General features: G+C 36.2%; 1 protein-coding gene across 1 annotated transcript in view; it reads right to left on the reverse strand.

The window, feature by feature from the left end:
* Positions 1-10,928: 10,928 nt before the first annotated feature.
* Positions 10,929-21,263, reverse strand: part of LOC110458731 — a 69,732-nt gene continuing 59,397 nt past the window's right edge. The window contains exons 37-42 of the mRNA XM_021510613.1: positions 19,535-19,663; positions 17,644-17,775; positions 17,171-17,307; positions 14,693-14,798; positions 13,368-13,546; positions 10,929-12,853 (exon numbers count right to left, since the gene is read on the reverse strand). Coding sequence (XP_021366288.1) covers positions 12,749-12,853; positions 13,368-13,546; positions 14,693-14,798; positions 17,171-17,307; positions 17,644-17,775; positions 19,535-19,663 — 788 coding nt within the window. The 3' untranslated portion in view covers positions 10,929-12,748. The remainder of the gene's footprint in view (positions 12,854-13,367; positions 13,547-14,692; positions 14,799-17,170; positions 17,308-17,643; positions 17,776-19,534; positions 19,664-21,263) is intronic.

Raw genomic sequence — 21,263 nt, forward strand, 5'->3', positions numbered from 1 at the left:
ACTTTCCAAATAGAATAGCTTGACACGTTTAGGTCAATGTAGCGTGCGCATGACAGCGTAGTGCACATGTTTGTAAACAGAACGTACGGATCGCGAAATAACGAGGGGAGGCAGGCTACGGCGCTTATTAATGTTCAGTAAATACAGCAACATTAGTTTGTATATATACTTTACAATGATTTTCTATGAGTGAAACTCATTACGACTAGCGGCCAATATGGTTACAATGCTATAAAAATAATAAAAAATAAAAAAATAGATGAAATTGACACTTTTAAAATGAAATAGCCCGTGGAAGTTACAAACATTTTTAGGTCACGGTAACGTGGGCGGGGCTCGTGACAGCACACATACAGATTACCAAGGTGAAAAAAGTGAAGGTATGTACAAGACATGGAAAGTTATATTAAGCCAATATAATATTCGATTTGTTATAACCGTTGTTTCCTTTATCAGCAGCACAAGTGTGTAAAAAAGGGTAAAATTATTTGATATTTTGGATCTTAAAATCTAAACTGGGGAGGGGCATATGTGTACAGCTGTAATACACAAGTATACGGATCGCGGGGTAGGAACGCATAGCTCTCGCATGTTCGATACATAACTTTTAACATGTGATAGCACGGAGTGTGAATTTATTTTTTACGACAAAAGTATTAAAAAAGAGGCAAAATAGCACAGAGGATGAGCTACATACATTTCAGTCACTGGATCTCGTGTCCAAACTGCACAAGATCATCTTCTGATCTAATGCTGAACACTTTGGAGTTGATATCTTTTATCATCACCTTGCCGTTCGTCGTCCAGGTTTGGAGGATTGCTTTTGCTTTAACCAGCTGTCGCGAATGATATACAAGTTCACTCCGCATCTTGGTGTGGTCCTCGTTCACAAAGATATGTGAAAACGACTCGCTATCACGGAATGCCTTCCTTGACTTCAGCAGCTTGAACTTCGTATCGACAGACTTCAGACGGACAATAATTTGCCGAAGTTTAGGAGGGGATCTCCCAGCACCATGCTGCTGAGGAGGTTTACCCTCACGATGAGATCTCTGAACATCGGTGGACTGTAAGTCAATACCTGCAGCAGCAGCAGCAGTCTTCAGAACAACAGCTGTGGTGTCTTCCTCGGGTGTTTCCTGGAACTGGAAACCGGAGAATCTGACAAGGGCGCGACGTCCATACTGCTCGACGTCGTCTATATGTAGACGTAGGTCACGGTTATCATTTTCAAGCATATCAATTCATTGAAGGAGGGTGGGGGGCATACACGGGTGTTGACCTTCTGGGTAACTAAATTAGCGATGTCTGCCTTGAGGGAAGTCTTAAGGGCTATCACAATCCTGTCAATATCGATATCCGACAGCGACGAGGGACTATCACTGGGATCCGGGAAATCAACAGGATTGGACATACCCTGGGGATATAGGTGGCCAGTTGGATGTGTATACTGATGCTGGGGCTGAAATCCATGTTGATCTGCAGTAAGACTCATTGGGATGAACACCTCAGATATAGAGTTATTGCAGAGTACATTCTGTTAATGTCTTTTGAGTTCTCGGGGGGGGGGGGGGGGAGCTAGGCGATAAAGACATGTGTGCTAACAGTATATATATAGTTATGTATACACAAATAAAAGTCATGTATGTTGAGCATCAATTCAAGGAAACAGCTGAAGTATCGCTATTAAAGTTCGGCGTAAATGTACATGTAGTTATCGGACTACCACAGAATGTACGGGCCGGGCATGAGTTCTCACTCAAACGTTCAATATGGAGGGCTGAATAATACGGCTGCAATTGTCAATAACATAGCAATTTTTCGTTGTATATAATAGGAAGTCATCTGACAACCCGTCATTTCAATAATGGACATCAGGGACCTCGCAAAATTATCTTTTACATAAAAAAGATCGGAGCTGCTCCCAGCAATGGCAGATAATCCTTTCTGAGCTAATTAATGCATGCATGTCTATATACGTACCTTAATTGGTCAGTAAACCTATAAACGATAGATAATTGAGTTATTACTGATGATTTATTCTAAATACTTCATTTTCATACTGTTTTTATTTTATTCATTGGAATTTATGAATCAAATTAAACTAAATCAACAAAAACCTCAATCACTGTACGCATGGTCTGATGGTTCCGTAATGACACCAGGGTAAACCTTTAGTGAAGAGTGGCTTATTATTAGTGCGTCTTAACGGTGACTTTCATTTTATAAAATATTTGCAGTTCTACCTGTGTGTGTGTATGCTTTGTCGTTAATTTTATTGTCTATATCGCGGGTTTTGTTTACGTCCAGATCGAAGTTTGTAGGCCCTGCGCATTCGGGAACCGTCGGCACCTCCCGTAAACGACTTTACAGACAAATTGTGTCCAAAAAGGCTTTCCGGTGTAAGGATCAACTGTCATGGCGGAGTTTGAAGCGTGTTTGGGAATTGCTTAGCATTAAATCACAATTCCAACATGATTAACAGGAGAAACAGCTTTGAAACCTTCTGGGATTTACATGATGGCTGCGACGTTTACGCGAGGCTGTTCTAGAAAAAACACATTTTTCATCAGCTGATGGTAGAAAGCTGCCAACTTGGTGCTCAGCAGTGTGTTCCGGACAAGTACGATCTAGGACTGGGTTCGAGGCAAACAAATGATAAACATTATTCTTGTTTGTCGTCCGATGTTGTTGGTTCGGACTTAATTATCCACATCGGCCCCATTCAACTTATCTGGTACCATTCTTTCTGACACTCATATCTCTAATGAGAATGATGTTTCTCTTTTAGGCTGCTGGTGAGGAACCTTGTCTCTAAAATTTCAAAAACCAATAACATGCATTTGTTTGTGTCACCCTGGTAAAAATACTAGCCGCTTCCTACCGACTCGGCCCTGGAAATCATAGGTGCTCGGCTTCCGGAATATATCTGACATATTCAGGTATCGCACATCACTGTGATAATAAATAACTGGGTTCTTGTATATATATAACAGTATATGTTTACGTATCGCACCCCAGTAGATATCACACCCCTTTATTATATATATAACATGTACATTATCTGTTTACGTATCGCACCCAAGTGTCCACTTTATATCAATTCAATTCAATTAGTTTATTCTGTAAGCCGTACGACTTATAAGATACAAAACACAATGTTAATACATATTACCAGGTTAAACAGAGTAATGATGTACATGAGAGTGATAATTGTATATAATCGTATCACATACACACACACACTCAAGAATGTAATAATACTATAATGACTGAGAGCGCTTCTTAAAAGCAAATCTTACATATTTACCAAGATTACACAAATCTTTTACATTATTAGAACTGAGCAATTGAACAAGTTTAAATTCACTGGGACGACTAAAATAATATGGTTTCAGGTATCTCACCCGTAAACCTGCATAAATAGGACACTTAAGGATGAAGTGAAACTCATCCTCAATATCATGAGTATCACATAATGTACAAACTCTATTGGACCTAGCTAAATTATTGTTTCTTCCACTTTTAATATTGAGCTTGTGGGCGCTTAAGCTAATATATGAAATACTGTTCTTATACATTGTCATTTTAACATTTTATTGTCATAAAACCATCTTTCGTCCTGTTTTACAATACCTTCATTCCTTAAAACGACAATTTTAGTTTTATCTGTATTAAGAGTAAGCTTCCAATCATTATTATACAAACATAAAGCATCTAACATAGATTGTAGAGCATGCGGTGTTTCTGCAATAAGAACTTTGTCGTCTGCGTACATAAGTAAAAATAAGGATATCATACCAATTTCAACTGGTTGACAATTTTCTCTGATAAAATTCATTTCACAGTCATTGACAAATAAACTGTATAAAATTGGTGAGAGAACTTCTCCTTGGAAGAGACCGGTTCTGCTCGAAAAACATTCTGAAATACGACAGTTGTATTTAACACAAGATTTAACATTTTCATATAGGGATTGTATTATCTTTAACAATTTACCTCGAACTCCATGTTTAATGAGTTTACACCACAATTTCCCTCTAAAATTATACTAGTAAGGGGTGTGATATCTAGTAGGGTGCGATACGTAAACAGATGATGATATTTATATTGTAGAACCAAATTAGTTATTATCACAGTGATGTGCGATACCTTAATATATCACATATATTCCAGAATCCGAGCATCTATGGTATTCGGTTCGACTCCAGGCGAAGGCATGAAAAAAACCTAATGACCTCTAGATCTGTTACATAACGGTGCAGCAGTGGTTATTATTGTTACATTTTGGTGCAGTTATACCCATTATTATAAGTGTTGCTGGGAATCAGTTGAAAGTTTTGAAAAAATGATACCCGAACTATAAGAACTACAGCCCTATAAACTTGCAATGTTTAGTCCTAAACAATCAAGTAAAGTAAAACAAAAAATCAGACAGGACTTAATTGTCTGACTCATTCAAGTGTTTAATGTATATGTATAGAACACTTACCTTGCAAATGCCGGTCTTCATTCTTCCTTAAAAAGTCACATCCTGATCGTATCGATAAGTGTTCTCGGTTCCCTTATGATACATGCGAGTGTGCCCAGGTAGACAGATCGTCCCCTGATGAAACTTATTAAATAAGCATGACTTCCAGCGTCATCATTGATTGAACGTGTCGCACTCTGGTACCTGTAAAGCGGGTTACCGTATTGCGCGATATTTAATTGATGTGTTTTGACGCTATTCGTTGACGCTGTGGTATATTTTGACGTTGTTTGTTGATTCTGTGGTACATTTTTTATAGTACGTTGAGGCTGTGGTATACTTTGTCGTTGTATATTGACAGTCTGTGATATATACTATTTTGTATGCAGGCGGTGTGGTAAATGTTGTCATTTTGCTTTGATGCTTAGATTTTTCTTTGACTAATTACGCTATGATATACAGATATATTTGGTCATTTAATGCTGATGCGCTTTGCATGAGTGGGAACTGGGTTAATTAAATGATCGAGTACGTTAAATGGATCAGTAAACGCAAACACAATCTGTTACCAAACTCAGAATAAGAGACACTCAAAGGGGACCATGTTTTAAGTTAGATGTGAGCATCAAACTGTCCAAAAAGTGTGAGAAACTTATTGAAAACCAATCCGCATTTCTCTAAAACATTGACAGCTTTCGGCTTATATCAATAACCTAAATGATTACGATGGTGTCACAGGTGTCCAACAAATTCCGTGAACTATCCAAATACTTTGTCAAAATTTGGTGACGCTGTGGCATGTTATGCTATTGTGTTTCATGCATATTGTTTTATGATTTAAGCAAATTTTGTCTTTGTGTGTTGTTTCTGTTTTATCTAGTAATCATAATAACTTGCAATTGTATTTTTATGAGCTAACGGCATGAAATATTTTGGCCTTGGATTATGACACTGATGGTTTTTTTTGTAATTGTTTGTTTGCAATTTTGTCATTATAAATTGATTCTGTGGTAAAAGTTGTCAATAATTGCTGTATCTGTGGCATATTTTGTCAATGTTTGCTGTATCTGTGGTATATTTTGTCAATATTTGCTGTATTTGTGGAATATTTTGCAAACGCTTGTTGTATCTCTGGTATCTATGGTATATTTTGTCTAAGCTTGTTTTGTCTTTGGCATATATTTTCTAAGCTTGCTGTATCTGTGGTATATTTTACAAATTCTTGTTGTATCTATGGTATAATTTGTCTAAGCTAGCTTTATCTTTGGCATATACTGTCTAAGCTGTTGTATCTGTGGTATATTTTTCAAATGCTTGTTGTATCTATGGTATAATTTGTCTTAGCTTGCTTTATCTTTGGCATATATTGTCTAAGCTTGCTGTATCTGTGGTATATTTTGCAAATGCTTGCTTTATCTTTGGCATATATTGTCTAAGCTTGCTGTATGTATGGTATATTTTGCCAATGCTTGCTGTATCTATGATGTATTTTGCCAATGCTTGCTGTATCTATGGTGTATTTTGTCAATGCTTGCTGTATCTGTGGTATATTTTGCCAATGCTTGCTGTATCTATGGTATATTTTGCCAATGCTTGCTGTATCTATGGTATATTTTGCCAATGCTTGCTGTATCTATGGTATATTTTGCAAATGCTTGTTGTATCTATGGTATAATTTATCTAAGCTTGCTTTATCTTTGGCATATATTGTCTAAGCTTGCTGTATCTATGGTGTATTTTGTCAATGCTTGCTGTATCTATGGTATATTTTGCCAATGCTTGCTGTATCTATGGTATATTTTGCCAATGCTTGCTGTATCTGTGGTATATTTTGTCAATGCTTGCTGTATCTATGGTATCTTTGTTAATTAACTTTGCACTTCATTTCTTTCTTTTATTCCTTTATATTTATTATTTTTCTTTCACTCTTCCCCATTGTACGTGACATGTATTTATTTGTTTATAACCCGACCCATCTATTATTTTGCATGAAGGACTTAGGGTATCAGAACTGTTGTTATGGAGACACAAACCCGGGTGTTATTTCAGCAAAATGGAACTTTCCGGTAATGTTCAATAATGTTAGTTTTTTAGAAACTATTTCAGTTTCAATTATTTTGCGTGGCTCGATACTATTTTCACACTTAAGAAAGATACTTATATTAATTTCGCTGTTATTTATTATTTATGAAACCGCAGACAGCATTTAAATTATGGGATATGGTTCGTAAAGTTGTGTACTGCAATTACTGCCCATTTAAAACATCGAGGAAACGCTCGTTATACTATTTTTGATGTATCCATGTAATTTCATGTTGAGTTTTTTCTTTGTTTGCTTATATCGAATGTATCCGTTTAATGTATTTGGTGTTAAAACATAACATAATTCTTAGAAACGCAATCCGCAGACACATTCATAATTTATAATGTAGACAGTTTTTTTAATTTCGATATATTTCCAACATATTTGTAGCCCGGAAATATTTATTATCGTATCAGTTTTATAGCTGACACGTTCTACCTTTGTCATTTCACGTTTGGTAATTAGTCCGACCTTCCCAGGCGTCCTGACATTCTCTATTATAGCTAATTATCAGTTCCGGGATGTCCCAGGTGACAATACAGTTAATTGAATACAAAAATGATCAGTAAATGTAGGTGTTTTATGAGGTATTATGAATATGTGATATGTTAACTAGTGCCATATGCCTATAATTAAGTTACATGATATATTCGTTTTTTGCACTTGGATGGATATCGAAGATTGATAAGTGGTTCTGAGTTTCAGTTAAGCAATAGATGTTAACGTGTTCTGATGGGTGGCTTGTTAGGTGACACTAATAATAGATGTCTGTTTATGTGACCTGTCTGCCGGAGATGGTTTGATGTCGTTAATTGTTTACATACAGTGTATCATGAACACCCATTGGCGTCCTTTCGATATGGCTTAGAGTTCTTGTTATTTCCTCTGTTTGTTGAAGCGTTGGTTCATAAACAGAAGTCTACTGTCTTCCATTCTGATTGAGTATTTAGATCTTCTTTTCCCGTTAAAGTTTACTTTGTAAAAAACATGTTAGGGATCTATTTTCTTTGAAAAAAACAATTTACAGAAAAATGGTATACTTGATGAACGTGCAGAATTATTATTTTTGTTTATTGATATTTCTTTTATCTCAAACATCATATTTCTTAAATCATTAATGCTGGCTTCCCTAGCGTCCTGAAATACTTTATCTACTGGAATACTAACGATCACTTACAGTATGTACTTAATAGGAAAATAGCTGATTGGATTTAGAAATGTTAAGTTACTGTTTGTGTTTTGGAGAGTATAATGGATATTTTGTATATTTGTCACCAGTTCCGTCGTACACATTTTCAGTGACGGAGAGGGATTTGTGGTATATTAAATGCGTGTTTCAGCATCACCTGTGTCTATACTATAGATCTAGATCTTCTGAAGCACTGGGTATAGTATTGAAAGCTCAATAACTTGATGACAAAAATACATACACAGTTGTATGTTCATTTAAAATGTGGGCTAGGAGTGATAGGATGTTTTAAATTATACATTAACAGATGTTTGACCATGTAATCTATGCTTTTGGCTGAGAGTGATTGGATGTTACCAATAATACAATAACAGATGTTTGACCACGTAATCTATGTTTTATGCTGAGAGTGATTGGATGTTATAAATTAAACATTAACAGACGTTTGACCACGTAATCTATGCATCGGGCTGGGAGTAATTGGATGTTATAAATTATACATTAACAGATGTTTGACCAGGTAATCTATGATTCGGGCTGAGAGTGATTGGATGTTTTAAATTAAACACTAACAGATGTTTGACCACGAAATACTTATATGCTTTGGGCTGAGAGTGATGGGATGTTATCAATTATACATTAACAGATGTTGACCACGTAGTCTATGCTTTGGGCTGAGAGTGATTGGATGTTATAAATTATACATTAACAGATGCATGACCTCGTAATTTATGCTTTGGACTGGGAGTGATTGGATGTTTCAAATAATACATTAACAGATATTTGACCCCGTTGTCTATGCTTTTGGCTGAGAGCGATTGGATGTTATAAATTATACATTAACAGATGGTTGACCTCGTTATCAATACTTTGGACTGGGAGTGATTGGATGTTACAAATAATACATTAACAGATGTTTGGTTTGAGTTGGTATAATATCTGGATCCTTTAACCGTTACATAGAGGCACTGCATAATTACAGTTCTATTTACTAAAGCAAGTAAAGCGAAAAACAAAACAAAAAGCAATGAACCTATTTATCGATATGATTGGAATATTCCTCCGTTTATCGCTAATACTAAACAATTATAATTTTGAATGTCAAACTATGATTGTGAAATACTTACCTCGTACGTGGTATCTAAATATAACATTCCTTTTTACCAGAACCACTGAAACAATTTCTCAAACAAATTTCTCATCAAATATTGTAATGGGATGTCCTTTGATCATCATCGTTAATGACTTTGAAATGTTGATGCTAGATCGAGAAGATATCTCTTAGATATAGTCCAAATACAGTCTTACCATCAATGTCCATCACTAGATCGACAAGACACCTCTTAGATATAGTCCAAATACGGTCTTATCATCAATGTCCATCACTAGATCGACAAGATACCTCTTAGATATAGTCCAAATACGGTCTTACCATCAATGTCCATCAGTAGATCGACAAGACACCTCTTAGATATAGTCCAGATACAGTCTTACCATCAATGTCCATCACTAGATCGACAAGACACCTCTTAGATATAGTCAAAATACAGTCTTACCATCAGTGTCCATCACTAGATCGACAAGATACCTCTTAGATATAGTCAAAATACAGTCTTACCATCACTGTCCATCACTAGATCGACAAGATACCTCTTAGATATAGTCCAAATACGGTCTTACCATCAATGTCCATCAGTAGATCGACAAGATACCTCTTAGATATAGTCCAGATACAGTCTTACCATCAATGTCCATCACTAGATCGACAAGACACCTCTTAGATATAGTCAAAATACAGTCTTACCATCACTGTCCATCACTAGATCGACAAGATACCTCTTAGATATAGTCCAAATACGGTCTTACCATCAATGTCCATCAGTAGATCGACAAGATACCTCTTAGATATAGTCCAGATACAGTCTTACCATCAATGTCCATCACTAGATCGACAAGACACCTCTTAGATATAGTCAAAATACAGTCTTACCATCACTGTCCATCACTAGATCGACAAGATACCTCTTAGATATAGTCCAAATACGGTCTTACCATCAATGTCCATCAGTAGATCGACAAGATACCTCTTAGATATAGTCCAGATACAGTCTTACCATCAATGTCCATCACTAGATCGACAAGACACCTCTTAGATATAGTCAAAATACAGTCTTACCATCACTGTCCATCACTAGATCGACAAGATACCTCTTAGATATAGTCCAAATACGGTCTTACCATCAATGTCCATCAGTAGATCGACAAGATACCTCTTAGATATAGTCCAAATACAGTCTTACCATCCATGTCCATCAGTAGATCGACAAGATACCTCTTTGGTATAGTCCAAATACAGTCTTACCATCAATGTCCATCAGTAGATCGACCAGATACCTCTTTGATATAGTCCAAATACAGTCTTACCATCAATGTCCATCAGTAGATCGACACGATACCTCTTTGGTATAGTCCAAATACAGTCTTACCATCAATGTCCATTAGTAGATCGACCAGATACCTCTTAGATATAGTCCAAATATAGTCTTACCATCAATGTCCATTAGTAGATCGATAAGACACCTCTTAGATATAGTCAAATACAGTCTTACCATCAATATCCATCACTAGATCGACCAGATACCTCTTTGGTATAGTCCAAATACAGTCTTACCATCAATGTCCATCACTAGATCGACAAGATACCTCTTAGATATAGTCCAAATACAGTCCTATCATCAATGTTCATCACTAGATCGACAAGATACCTCTTAGATATAGTCCAAATACAGTCTTGCCATCAATGTCCATCAGTAGATAGACAAGATGCCTCTTAGAAATTGTCCAAATACTGTCTTACCATCAATGTCCATTACTAAACTGATATCCAGTTTTATGAGATAATAACTAAATTATACGTTATGCCTTATGACGTTCCTGTATACGAGATTTATAGTGTTTCAGTTTCTGGAGTATTAGGTGTTGATTTGATAACTCAGACCAATGACCGAGCCAGACTTAAAACGGCAGATCAAGATTTCTCAGAAGATTTAAGGTTTGTGTATATACATTCATGACGTACCTAGTACCTGAACTCTACCTCACCAGATACTATACCAACGTGTTGCTGAAAAGTAAAGTGCCGGTTATCACATAACTAAGTTTCAAAAATAAAAACAACACAAGTGTAATACTTTGACAATCTTTGTTCTAAATCAAAATGAGCAAGTTAAAATGTAAAGACATAGAAAGTCACAGATAATTTCGTTTTTGAAGGAAGGCTAGCTATTTGTATGTATCTATTCACAGAGTTGAATAGACACTTTCTAGAGGAAGCTTAGCTATCCACCGAGTTGAAAAGTTATATGCTTGGAGGAAGATTACTAATTCAAGTCTGTGACTAGTTACTTTTTTTAGGAAGGTAAGCTATTCACAGACTTGAATAGTTACCCACATATCATTTGTATGCTCATTATTCTCTTTACAGTATTTCACATGCGATACAAAACACATACTATGACAATTTACATGTATTTCTACAAAAAAATGATATCGACATTTTTTCTTATAGCATAATAGACTTTTAATAATAACACTGAGTAATTATGAAACATTGCACTATGGAAAGACAAGTTATACGTACATGGATAATCAGCGTAAAATGAAAACAATTGCTTTCATCATTCGATAATAACATTTCTAAACAGTGAAAATAGTAAAAACTAGTTTTCCCTGAAGCAGAGCCGTTAGAGCCACTTGGTGACCCTATGTTGAGCTACCATGCTACCTGCTGTCAAGCCATGAGTTCACCTTTTACTGTGTGTAGTACAGAGAACTTGGTGTGTTTTTAATCAAATTTAACGTAGCAAACAGTAGAGTTAGACACACGGTGTCCGTCGAAATTATAAGTTTATCTGTCACTTCCCATATAAGGAATAACGATGATATTTTCTACATTTCTAGTTCTATCTATTTGTAGAAAGAAAGAAAGAAAACTATACTTTTGTATTAGGGATATTACCTCGTTTTAATTCTTTTTTGGTAAAATTCCACAGGGAGAAATACTTATTTGTCTGTTTTGTAAAGATATTTGTCTAGACATCATTAACGTTGTACTCGTGTGCAAAGAAAATATAACAGAACATATTCCGAGTCACTAGAACAATTGTTCCTCTCCAAACAATTACATTTACCTCAGTGAGAACCAAACCATAATAATGCAGGCAATTAATGGCCACACCATATTGTTTGTATTATTGTAACAAGTGCAACATGTCACGATGCTTTTCATACCTTCTAGATATAAATAACCTGACCTCTTAATTTCAAATTCCAACTAAAATGGTAGAGTATTGATCAACCATGCTTTGAATGACATATTTGATTATGATTCAAGCGTTTGTTTATCTGGCATTGATCAATAAATGTGTACAAATGTGCTTTGGCAGTAAGCGCGTCCTATAGGATAAAGGACGTATCTCAACAGTATGACGAAGTACATTGTAGCAACAAGGCTCAAATAACATCACTAAAACATTACAAAGCTATTTTTCATGTTCACCTATTGTATTTTATATAAAATCATATCTAATTCTCTTTAATAACAGAACGTTACATTGGCTGACGTAATGCACAATATAATTTCCTTTATTTAACTTGTGAAGCGTCACGAGACTTTGTCTCATGGCAATCTGCACAAACCTACTAGCTAGATTTAACGTGCGTAGTGGTCACACAATATTGGTCGACGGCAACCCAACATTACAACACAGTTTTAACTGTTGTAGCGGTACACACATTAAACTGAACTTATATCAGTGTTTTGGCTTAAACTTTGCAAACACTCACCTTAAACAGTAATAACAATGGACCCTTATTAAGGGCATGGCCTATTTCACAAACGTATGTATGAGAATATCACTAGGTAACGAGAATGATAGATAATAGCGATGCTACCGAGATGATAACGTAATGAATTTGCAGTATTATTCTATGATGAGTGTTTTCATTATGCTGCACTATCTTTCTGAGACAGGTCGGGATCGGACTTTGGTGTGGAAAATTCAGCAAAGTGAAGAGGATTTGAGAAACCTGCAGCACCATCAGTTGTTTCCTGAAATATATTGCACACCACTCTTAAATATCTCTCCGTTTGTTTGTCTGTTACCTAACATCAATCTACATATTAAAGAAAGAAAGTAAGACATTTTAAGTAAACTGTAGTTTGAATTAGATGCAAGCAAAATGTTTTATTAATTGTTTCTTCAGCAAAACTAGCATACCTAATGAACAACGACATAAGTTTCACAAAAACAGCGTACATGTATATGCACCACCAGATACCCGGGCTATGTGAAGGTGTTAGCGCCAACTGTGAGAACATTTCTGTACATAAAGTATACAGTGAGAGAAATATCAACAAAAAACACTGTTTAACTTTGTGGTGAAAACAATTGTGAAAAAAAAATAAAAAAAAAATAAAATATCTTGTTATTTTCCCCCTAAACGGCAAGTTTTGTTTAATTTTATGTTGGCTCACCGCGCGATGTTGATTAATTCATTGTATTACATAAGCAAAACCTCACCAAAATATACGTATGTCTATATGGAAAACATAATATACTTACATCTTTGACCTCTGGGGAAAAGCCAGTTTGTGCAACACCGCCCGGTCCTTTAATAAACTGGCCAGTATATTTTTTGCGCATCAGAAGAAAAACTGCTGTCACAGCAATTAGGGCCATGATGATAAGACCCAGGACAAGACCAGCCATTGATCCCTTACTCAGGTATACGCCCCCAGAATCTGAAAAATACATGTAATTAAGCATATAAACAATCTGCGAAGGAACTGTTAATTTACTAGTAGTTAAACATAGAAATACATGACATTCAGTTACGATATAACTCGGATTGATCTAGATTAACACGACATGTGTCCTTGATGAAGCAAATAATGCTGCTCACCCGGAACACCCTTTTTTCTTTTATTAATAATAATAATAATTCGAGGTTCTTACATACCGCTTTATCACAACCTAGTTCGTAGGTCGTCTTAAAGCCGTTCACAAATTATTATCGTGGTTATAGGGCCTTTGCAACCAGTCAATATTTTTCTCAACTCCCTGGAGAGCATACAGCCGGAGCTGCCATTTCACCGCTAACAGCTATCATTCAACAATTCTAGCACTGGCCAACCACGTACTCATTTACAGCGAAGTAGACTAGAACACGCGGAGTAAAATATCTTGCTCAAAGATACAACCCTTCGGTCACGAGCCCGGCATCCGACCACTAAACTACCGTGTTTCCATTCTTCTGTTATAATTCATTATTTACTATATTTTATTTATTTGTTGATTTCGAGTTCGAATTACGGTAAAAACCATTTAAGATACAAACAAAGTGTTGCTCACATGTAAATACACTTTCGATATTACTAATAGGGTTTTTCTCCAATCCCCTTCATCTTCGCAAAAATATTAAAATGTACGAGTTGGCAATATCAAATGGCCGTCACATCGGCTACACTGTCCGCCTATCTATCCTTTTACATGTAGACTGGATAGTGTGTCACACATCACACTGGACAGTGTTGTTATGCAGTAAAAAACGTTTCTAATAGAAAAGCATTTCAAATTATTTGACTTTTGAACCATCTTTTTGTCGATTTGATAGACTTTTCGTTCAGGTATTACAACGGTGTACCTAAGCTAATAGCGTTACAAAACTGACGGCGATAGTATAGTATATATATTCGATTTTAGTTGGAGCTGTTGTTGCTTACAGAAATCCTCCTAAAGTATGGGCCCTCCATACGTCAACAAAGTCAACAAGTTGCATTGACATACCGAGTTTTGGCTACAGTATGCATTACCAATTAGTGATTGTTTGAAAAATAGTAATGAGAATAGTGAGCATTGAGACAGAATGCTGTATTATTGTGAATTACTTGATGATCGGATCGCCGTGTGGGCGGACACAGAGCCAGACCATTGGGGTTTTGTCGTCTGGGAACAGTCACTGCCATAAAAACCAGGAACACACGAGCACAAGCCCTGCAGTAAAAGAAACACATTTGAATAAGCTTACGATTTTTATTTTACACAAAATGCCTATATATCCTAGAACTATATCACACAAAGTTTATCGGTGTTGTTATGCAGTAAAAACGTTTCTTATAGAAAAGCATTTCAAATTATTTGACTTTCGAAACATCTTTGGTTTAAGTCTTTAATGCACTGTCCAGTGTTTCACATAATTGTTATGTCATTATGGAGTGATGATTTTATGAAAATCTAAGCATTCCGATAAACTGGGGATTTTTTGGTAAGAAATACCGAAAAATTTAATTTTTGTCAAATTTATCATTTTCACATTTTTTGAGTGCGTGTCATTGTTCAAAACTATAACATAAATAAAATGATAAAAAGGAGCATTGCTAATCAACCCTACAAATATTTTGCTTATCATAAAACATCTACTATATGTTAAAAAAGTTATTTTTATTGAAATTGTATGGATAAAAGTTATTATATACAAGCTGAAAGCAAACAGGACACATATTTTCATACAAAAAGAGTGAAAAATTGAACCAAATACACCCAAAGTTATTTATTTTACATTTTACAATAGTTTTGATCCCGATGAGATTTGTCTACCTTGAAAAAAACGGAACTTTTTGCAGAGGGATAGAATTCATACAATGACAATTATTGTCTTTACTGTACCAAAAACGACGGAAATATATTAAATTACAATATTAAATCGTCAATTTACTGTTCGTTTATGGAACAAAATTACTCTCAATTATGTACACTTTGGACATCATTTAATAGCCGCTTACGCATAGTATATTTACATGTCAGGTACATATGTAACCATAGGCTATTGCATGGTATGCCGTTATTACGAGCACGCACATGTACTTGCATTTTAAAGGGATCTTGATATTTTACAAACCACTATTTTCACCGAGGTAGTGTAATTGCATTTGTTAAATGATTTATCTAACAAAAGTCGTAGTGACCCCGAGCTCGTGAGCTACTGTTAGCACTTGATATGTACAGGTGAGGTCGGTAAACAAAACACATCAGTCTGCATTCCATGCCCCTCATATAAGACCCTCTTGAAGTCTTCTGATCTTATGGCAGTGTCCTACCGTGTGTTAATTAATGTCTTTGTATCATAAGCTTTATTTCTGAAGTACGTGGTGTGTTACATTTCCAAGTAAAGTCTCGATATCTGGTGTTGACATATCATCTAAACGAACGTGTACTATTGTTTACCCAGTGTTATAATTTACACTACGGTAACGGAATGCCCGATACACGATACGGAAATGACGACAAGAAAATACGACAAGAAAAACGTGTATTACGAAGGGTGGGAAGTCCTTAATTGTATCACGGTGTTTATTATCTGTTCGTTATATATGCATGTATTTTACCTGAAAGTACACATGTTTGTGACGTCATTGATTGTGTTGGTGTGTTGGCGTACTCGTTTTGTGAGTTGAATGTCTGTACTTACTCGATTGGTCAGAGTTACGATTTAGTTAACTGACCAATCGCAGCACTTGCTTGACCATTTAACTTATATTTTATATCAACTGTTGTTGGACACACAACTCTAAGGAGTAAGACATACATGACACTGCATACTTCCGACTTACACTGGTCCTCTGTTCACAGCATCCTAGTAAGTGCGTCGCGTAAGTTTTTTATTCTAAGTCAATTAATTTATAATTTCATTACGCGGCGCGATGAATAAAATTAACTTTATTATCGGTAAAAGGTATGTGTGATGGTATGAAAGATATATTTGGGTTTTTTTATGTGGAGAGTTATATATGTATATTGATTATCTATAGGTTCTTTCGAACCAAGAAATAAATCAATTGTGAAACCAATCAATTACGAGATAAGAGTGTTTTGTGAAATAAGGATTGACCTTCCTTTTGACGGCGTATACGGTAGTATGAAAGCATTTGGCAAACATCCTTATATGCACATCCAAAAAATGTTTATTTGCTTCAATACGCAGGAAAAAAGCAGTCGGAAACTACGGTAGTCGGGTTTGCTAGGATACTATAGTTCAAGTGAATCTACATCGATATATGGGGTTTTAGAAAATCCACAGTGGACAATTATATATTTTTCTTCCTTGCATAGCTTTTACATTTTAAATTTAGTAATGTGAGAGGTCCTTCGAGTCATCGGACTGTTGCTGAAGCGTGAATGGCGCCATATTTGAAACAAATATAAATCCGCCGACCTTTTATCACTGCGTATCCACTAATTTATACGCAGTCAGTCTGAAAAAGGGAGGCATGGAAATATTTGTTTTTAACTCAGCATTTTTGTCTGTCTTTTCTCGACTGTCAACAGTTTATTGAAACACACAAATCAAGCTATACGAAACCATCTACCTTTTCATTACATGTGCCTCCATTTAGACAGGTGCTCGGAAGACAGGTACACATGCCCGTAGTGGTGAAGCACGTGAGAGAACAGGCTAGAGGACACTTGTTGGAACAATCACTACCCCATACTCCAGGTGTACATGCTGTGTGTAAACAACGGTAGACATGTATTAGGTCTTTCATGAGTTAATATTCATAACAAAACCCCAACTATTTTCACAAATTGGGTGTTAATTGAAGCCAGAGAGGAAGTAAATGGTCATGAGTAGGTATAAGACTGTGCGTTTTTACGACTTTTTATGTGAAATGCATACAGGTCTGTCCATTTGTATTCATCAGGTCATGTAAAACAGGCAACTATTTCAGAAATCTTTCCCCGAGATTCGATTGGATGAAAGGATAACAGAACTTATATAACATACCCAAATACACATTAATAAAGTTGCTGAGATGCTGAAGGGTTCCAGCTTGACACTTACTCTCATTACACAGTGGGCCCATAAATCCGGCTGCGCAAGTGCACCGACCAGTGACACTGTCACATGACCCGTCGTTCTGGCATGGCGGGCACGACTGGGCACAGTCGACACCAAACTGACCTTCCGGACATTCTACAAGAAACCAGAACAAAGTATGCAGTATGCTTCATTAAACACACGAAGGAAATACCAAGGAAGTGGAGTTCATACTATTCATTCACTTATCATTGTAATAGAGAACATCATTTGTTTTTTTCCCCAAGAAACATTCAAACTAAGGTAACACAAAGTGCAAAATCTATTTGATAGATTTAAGAGTTTCCTGCAAAAGACATTAGCAACAAAAACATATTATGAACTTGTCATGTGTACACCTGAATGACAAGTTTAGACCAAATGATCCTATTTGAATTCGTTTCCGAAGGACGGAACTAATCTATCGGCCTTTGTATTTGTTCGTACAAAAATGTCATAGTATAGAAGAAATAAAGTAGAGTTTCAAGACTTACACGACAGAAAAACTAATGGAACGGGATACCTACTAAATAAACTACTATGCTTAAAGGTATTATACAGCCAGACGAATATAACAGGTAAACAACATCAAAAGTGACAGTGCCGACAAATTACTATACTGTCAGACTTGAATAATTGAAAACTACTGTGCAGACTAGCAAAATAGGCGACTGCAAATATCCTGTAATAATGTTAATCAGGTGATTGTTCTTGTCAACACAAACAAGTGCATTTCATAGAGGTCTTTGTGAATAATCTTTACACATTGTCTACTATCATGAATGAAAAAGATGCAGCATGTTTTTCGTATCGGCACAGAAAGCCTTCCGCGCCCTATCATATGCATTATCCCTAGGATAAAAAGGACATTGCCACAAATGGAATTGTTAGCCAATTACGGAGTCATGTCACCTATCATGGCCATCATTAGAAGACAAAATAAACATCTGCCACGGAAATATATTTTTCACTGGGCATTCCACAATGGAATGTGTCTTGTAATTCTTATAGTATTAACATGTTTATTTTGGAATTTTTTACACATTCTATGCAACATACAGACATATAATTATAGGTGCAAACAGAACACTTCCGTTCTTGGTAACTGATGAGAATTGCATGCGTTATGCCCGTCGCATTCATAGATATGACCCAAAAATGCCACCAATATTGTGCGAAACGAGTGACAGTTGGAAGCACCCTCCTGCAAGTGCATTTTGCCCCAGGAAAAATATGCAGATAGTTCCATATGTATGTGGTATGTCCAGCCACCCCTTTGTTATAAGGCCAGAAAGTTATATGAAAGATGACTAGGCGGTGGAAAGCTTGAGAATGAAACTGTTTCATTGTAGAAAGTTAGTTTGACCCGAGATAAGCTGAACGGTCTGCTGCCACAGACAGTCGGCTTGCCTTGCGTGATGATAAAACCAAGATTGACAGCAGTCTAAATTCTAAAATAAAGTGTTCCCTAGTTGATGGTCACATCGAATCCCCGCCCCAACTACTACATAAGCCCTACATAAACATGAGCACGAACATTATTTATTTTACAACAATTAAGAAACAAGTTTTCTAACTTATATTAATCATTCTTGCTGGCCTGGATGGAAGAGCGCAGAGTGTCTTAATGTGGAAGGAAACCGGAGTACCCGGAGAAAACTCAAGTGATCGGGAAGGTGACCAATACACTTTCACGTCCGATCGGGGAATAGAGCTGGGGATGAACAGCTTGATAGTCAACATATCCTTGTGCTCTCTCCGTGCTGCAGTTGTGGCAATTAGAATGACATTTTTACAACAATCTAATTAAAATTGTATATATGCGAAAATATCATTTTGATTAGATTGTATTTACAATATATGGACGGGGACTTACCTTGGTCGCACCGCACCCCTGACCAGCCTGGTTGGCAATGGCAGTCCCCATTGACAGGGTTACACACACCTTCATTGTGGCAAATGCAGGGCTGGGCACAGTCAAAACCAAAGTGGGTAGACTCACAAACTGAAAGTCAACATCAGGATTAAAACGACAAAAGGTGGATAGAGAGAGTTAAAGTGTTTCCTACTGACATTAATCATCAGAATAAAAGCTAGACATGTTAGCTAAATTTAGTGACAGTAACAATTCTTACTCATCTGACAATGATGAACATAGTGGGACTACAAATGCTTACGATAATGACCAGAGTGACAGTAAGTATTAGTACCTAACTTACAATGATGACCACAGTGATAGTAAGTATTAAAACCTAAATTACGATAATGACCAGAGTGACAGTAAGTATTAGTACCTAACTTAAAATGATGACCAGAGTGACAGTAAGTACTAGTACCTAACTTACAATGATGACCGGAGTGACAGTAAGTATTAGTACCTAACTTACATTGATGACCAGAGTGACAGTAAGTACTAGTACCTAACTTACTATGATGACCAGAGTGACAGTAAGTACTAGTACCTAACTTACATTGATGACCAGAGTGACAGTAAGTACTAGTACCTAACTTACAATGATGACCACAGTGACAGTAAGTATTAGTAACTAACTTACAATGATGACCAGAGTGACAGTAAGTATTAGTACCTAACTTACAATGATGACCAGAGTGACAGTAAGTAGTAGTACCTAACTTACAATGATGACCAGAGTGACAGTAAGTATAAGCACCTAACTTACAATGATGTCCAGAGTGACAGTAAATATTAGTACCTAACTAATAATGATGACCAGAGTGGAAGTAAGTATTAGTACAGTGACAGTAAGTACTAGCACCTAACTTACAATGATGCCGAGAGTGACAGAAAGTATTAGTACCTAATTTACAATGATGACCATAGTGACAGTAAGTACTATTACCTTACTTACAATGATGACGAGAGTGACAGTAAGTAGTAGTACCTAACTTACGATGATGACCAGAGTGACAGTAAGTATTAGTACCTAACTTACAATGATGACCAGAGTGAAAGTAAGTATTAGTACCTAACTAACAATGATGACCAGAGTGACAGTAAGTATTAGAACCTAACTTACAATGATGACCAGAGTGACAGTAAGTACTAGTACCTTACTTACAATGATGACCAGAGTGACAGTAAGTATCTTAACCTAACTTACAATGATGACAAGAGTGACAGTAAGTATTAGTACCTAACTTACACTGATGACCAGAGTGACAGTAAGTATTAGTACCTCACTCACAATGATGACCAGAGTGACAGTAAGTATTAGTACCTAACTTACAATGATGACCTGAGTGACAGTAAGTATTAGTACCTAACTTACAATGATGACAAGAGTGATAGTAAGTAGCAGTACTTAACTTACCATGATGACCAGAGTGACAGTAAGTATTAGTACCTCACTTACAATGATGACCAGAGTGACAGTAAGTATTAGTACCTAACTTACAATGATGACCAGAGTGACAGTAAGTATTAGTACCGAACTTACAATGATGGCATGAGTGACAGTAAGTATTAGCACCTAACTTACAATGATGACCAGAGTGACAGTAAGTACTAGTACCTAACTTACAATGATGACCAGAGTGACAGTAAGTATTAGTACCTAACTTACAATGATGATCAGAGTGACAGT

The sequence above is a fragment of the Mizuhopecten yessoensis genome, unplaced genomic scaffold, assembly GCF_002113885.1.
Source record: "Mizuhopecten yessoensis strain PY_sf001 unplaced genomic scaffold, ASM211388v2 scaffold9727, whole genome shotgun sequence".
Taxonomy (NCBI): domain Eukaryota; kingdom Metazoa; phylum Mollusca; class Bivalvia; order Pectinida; family Pectinidae; genus Mizuhopecten; species Mizuhopecten yessoensis.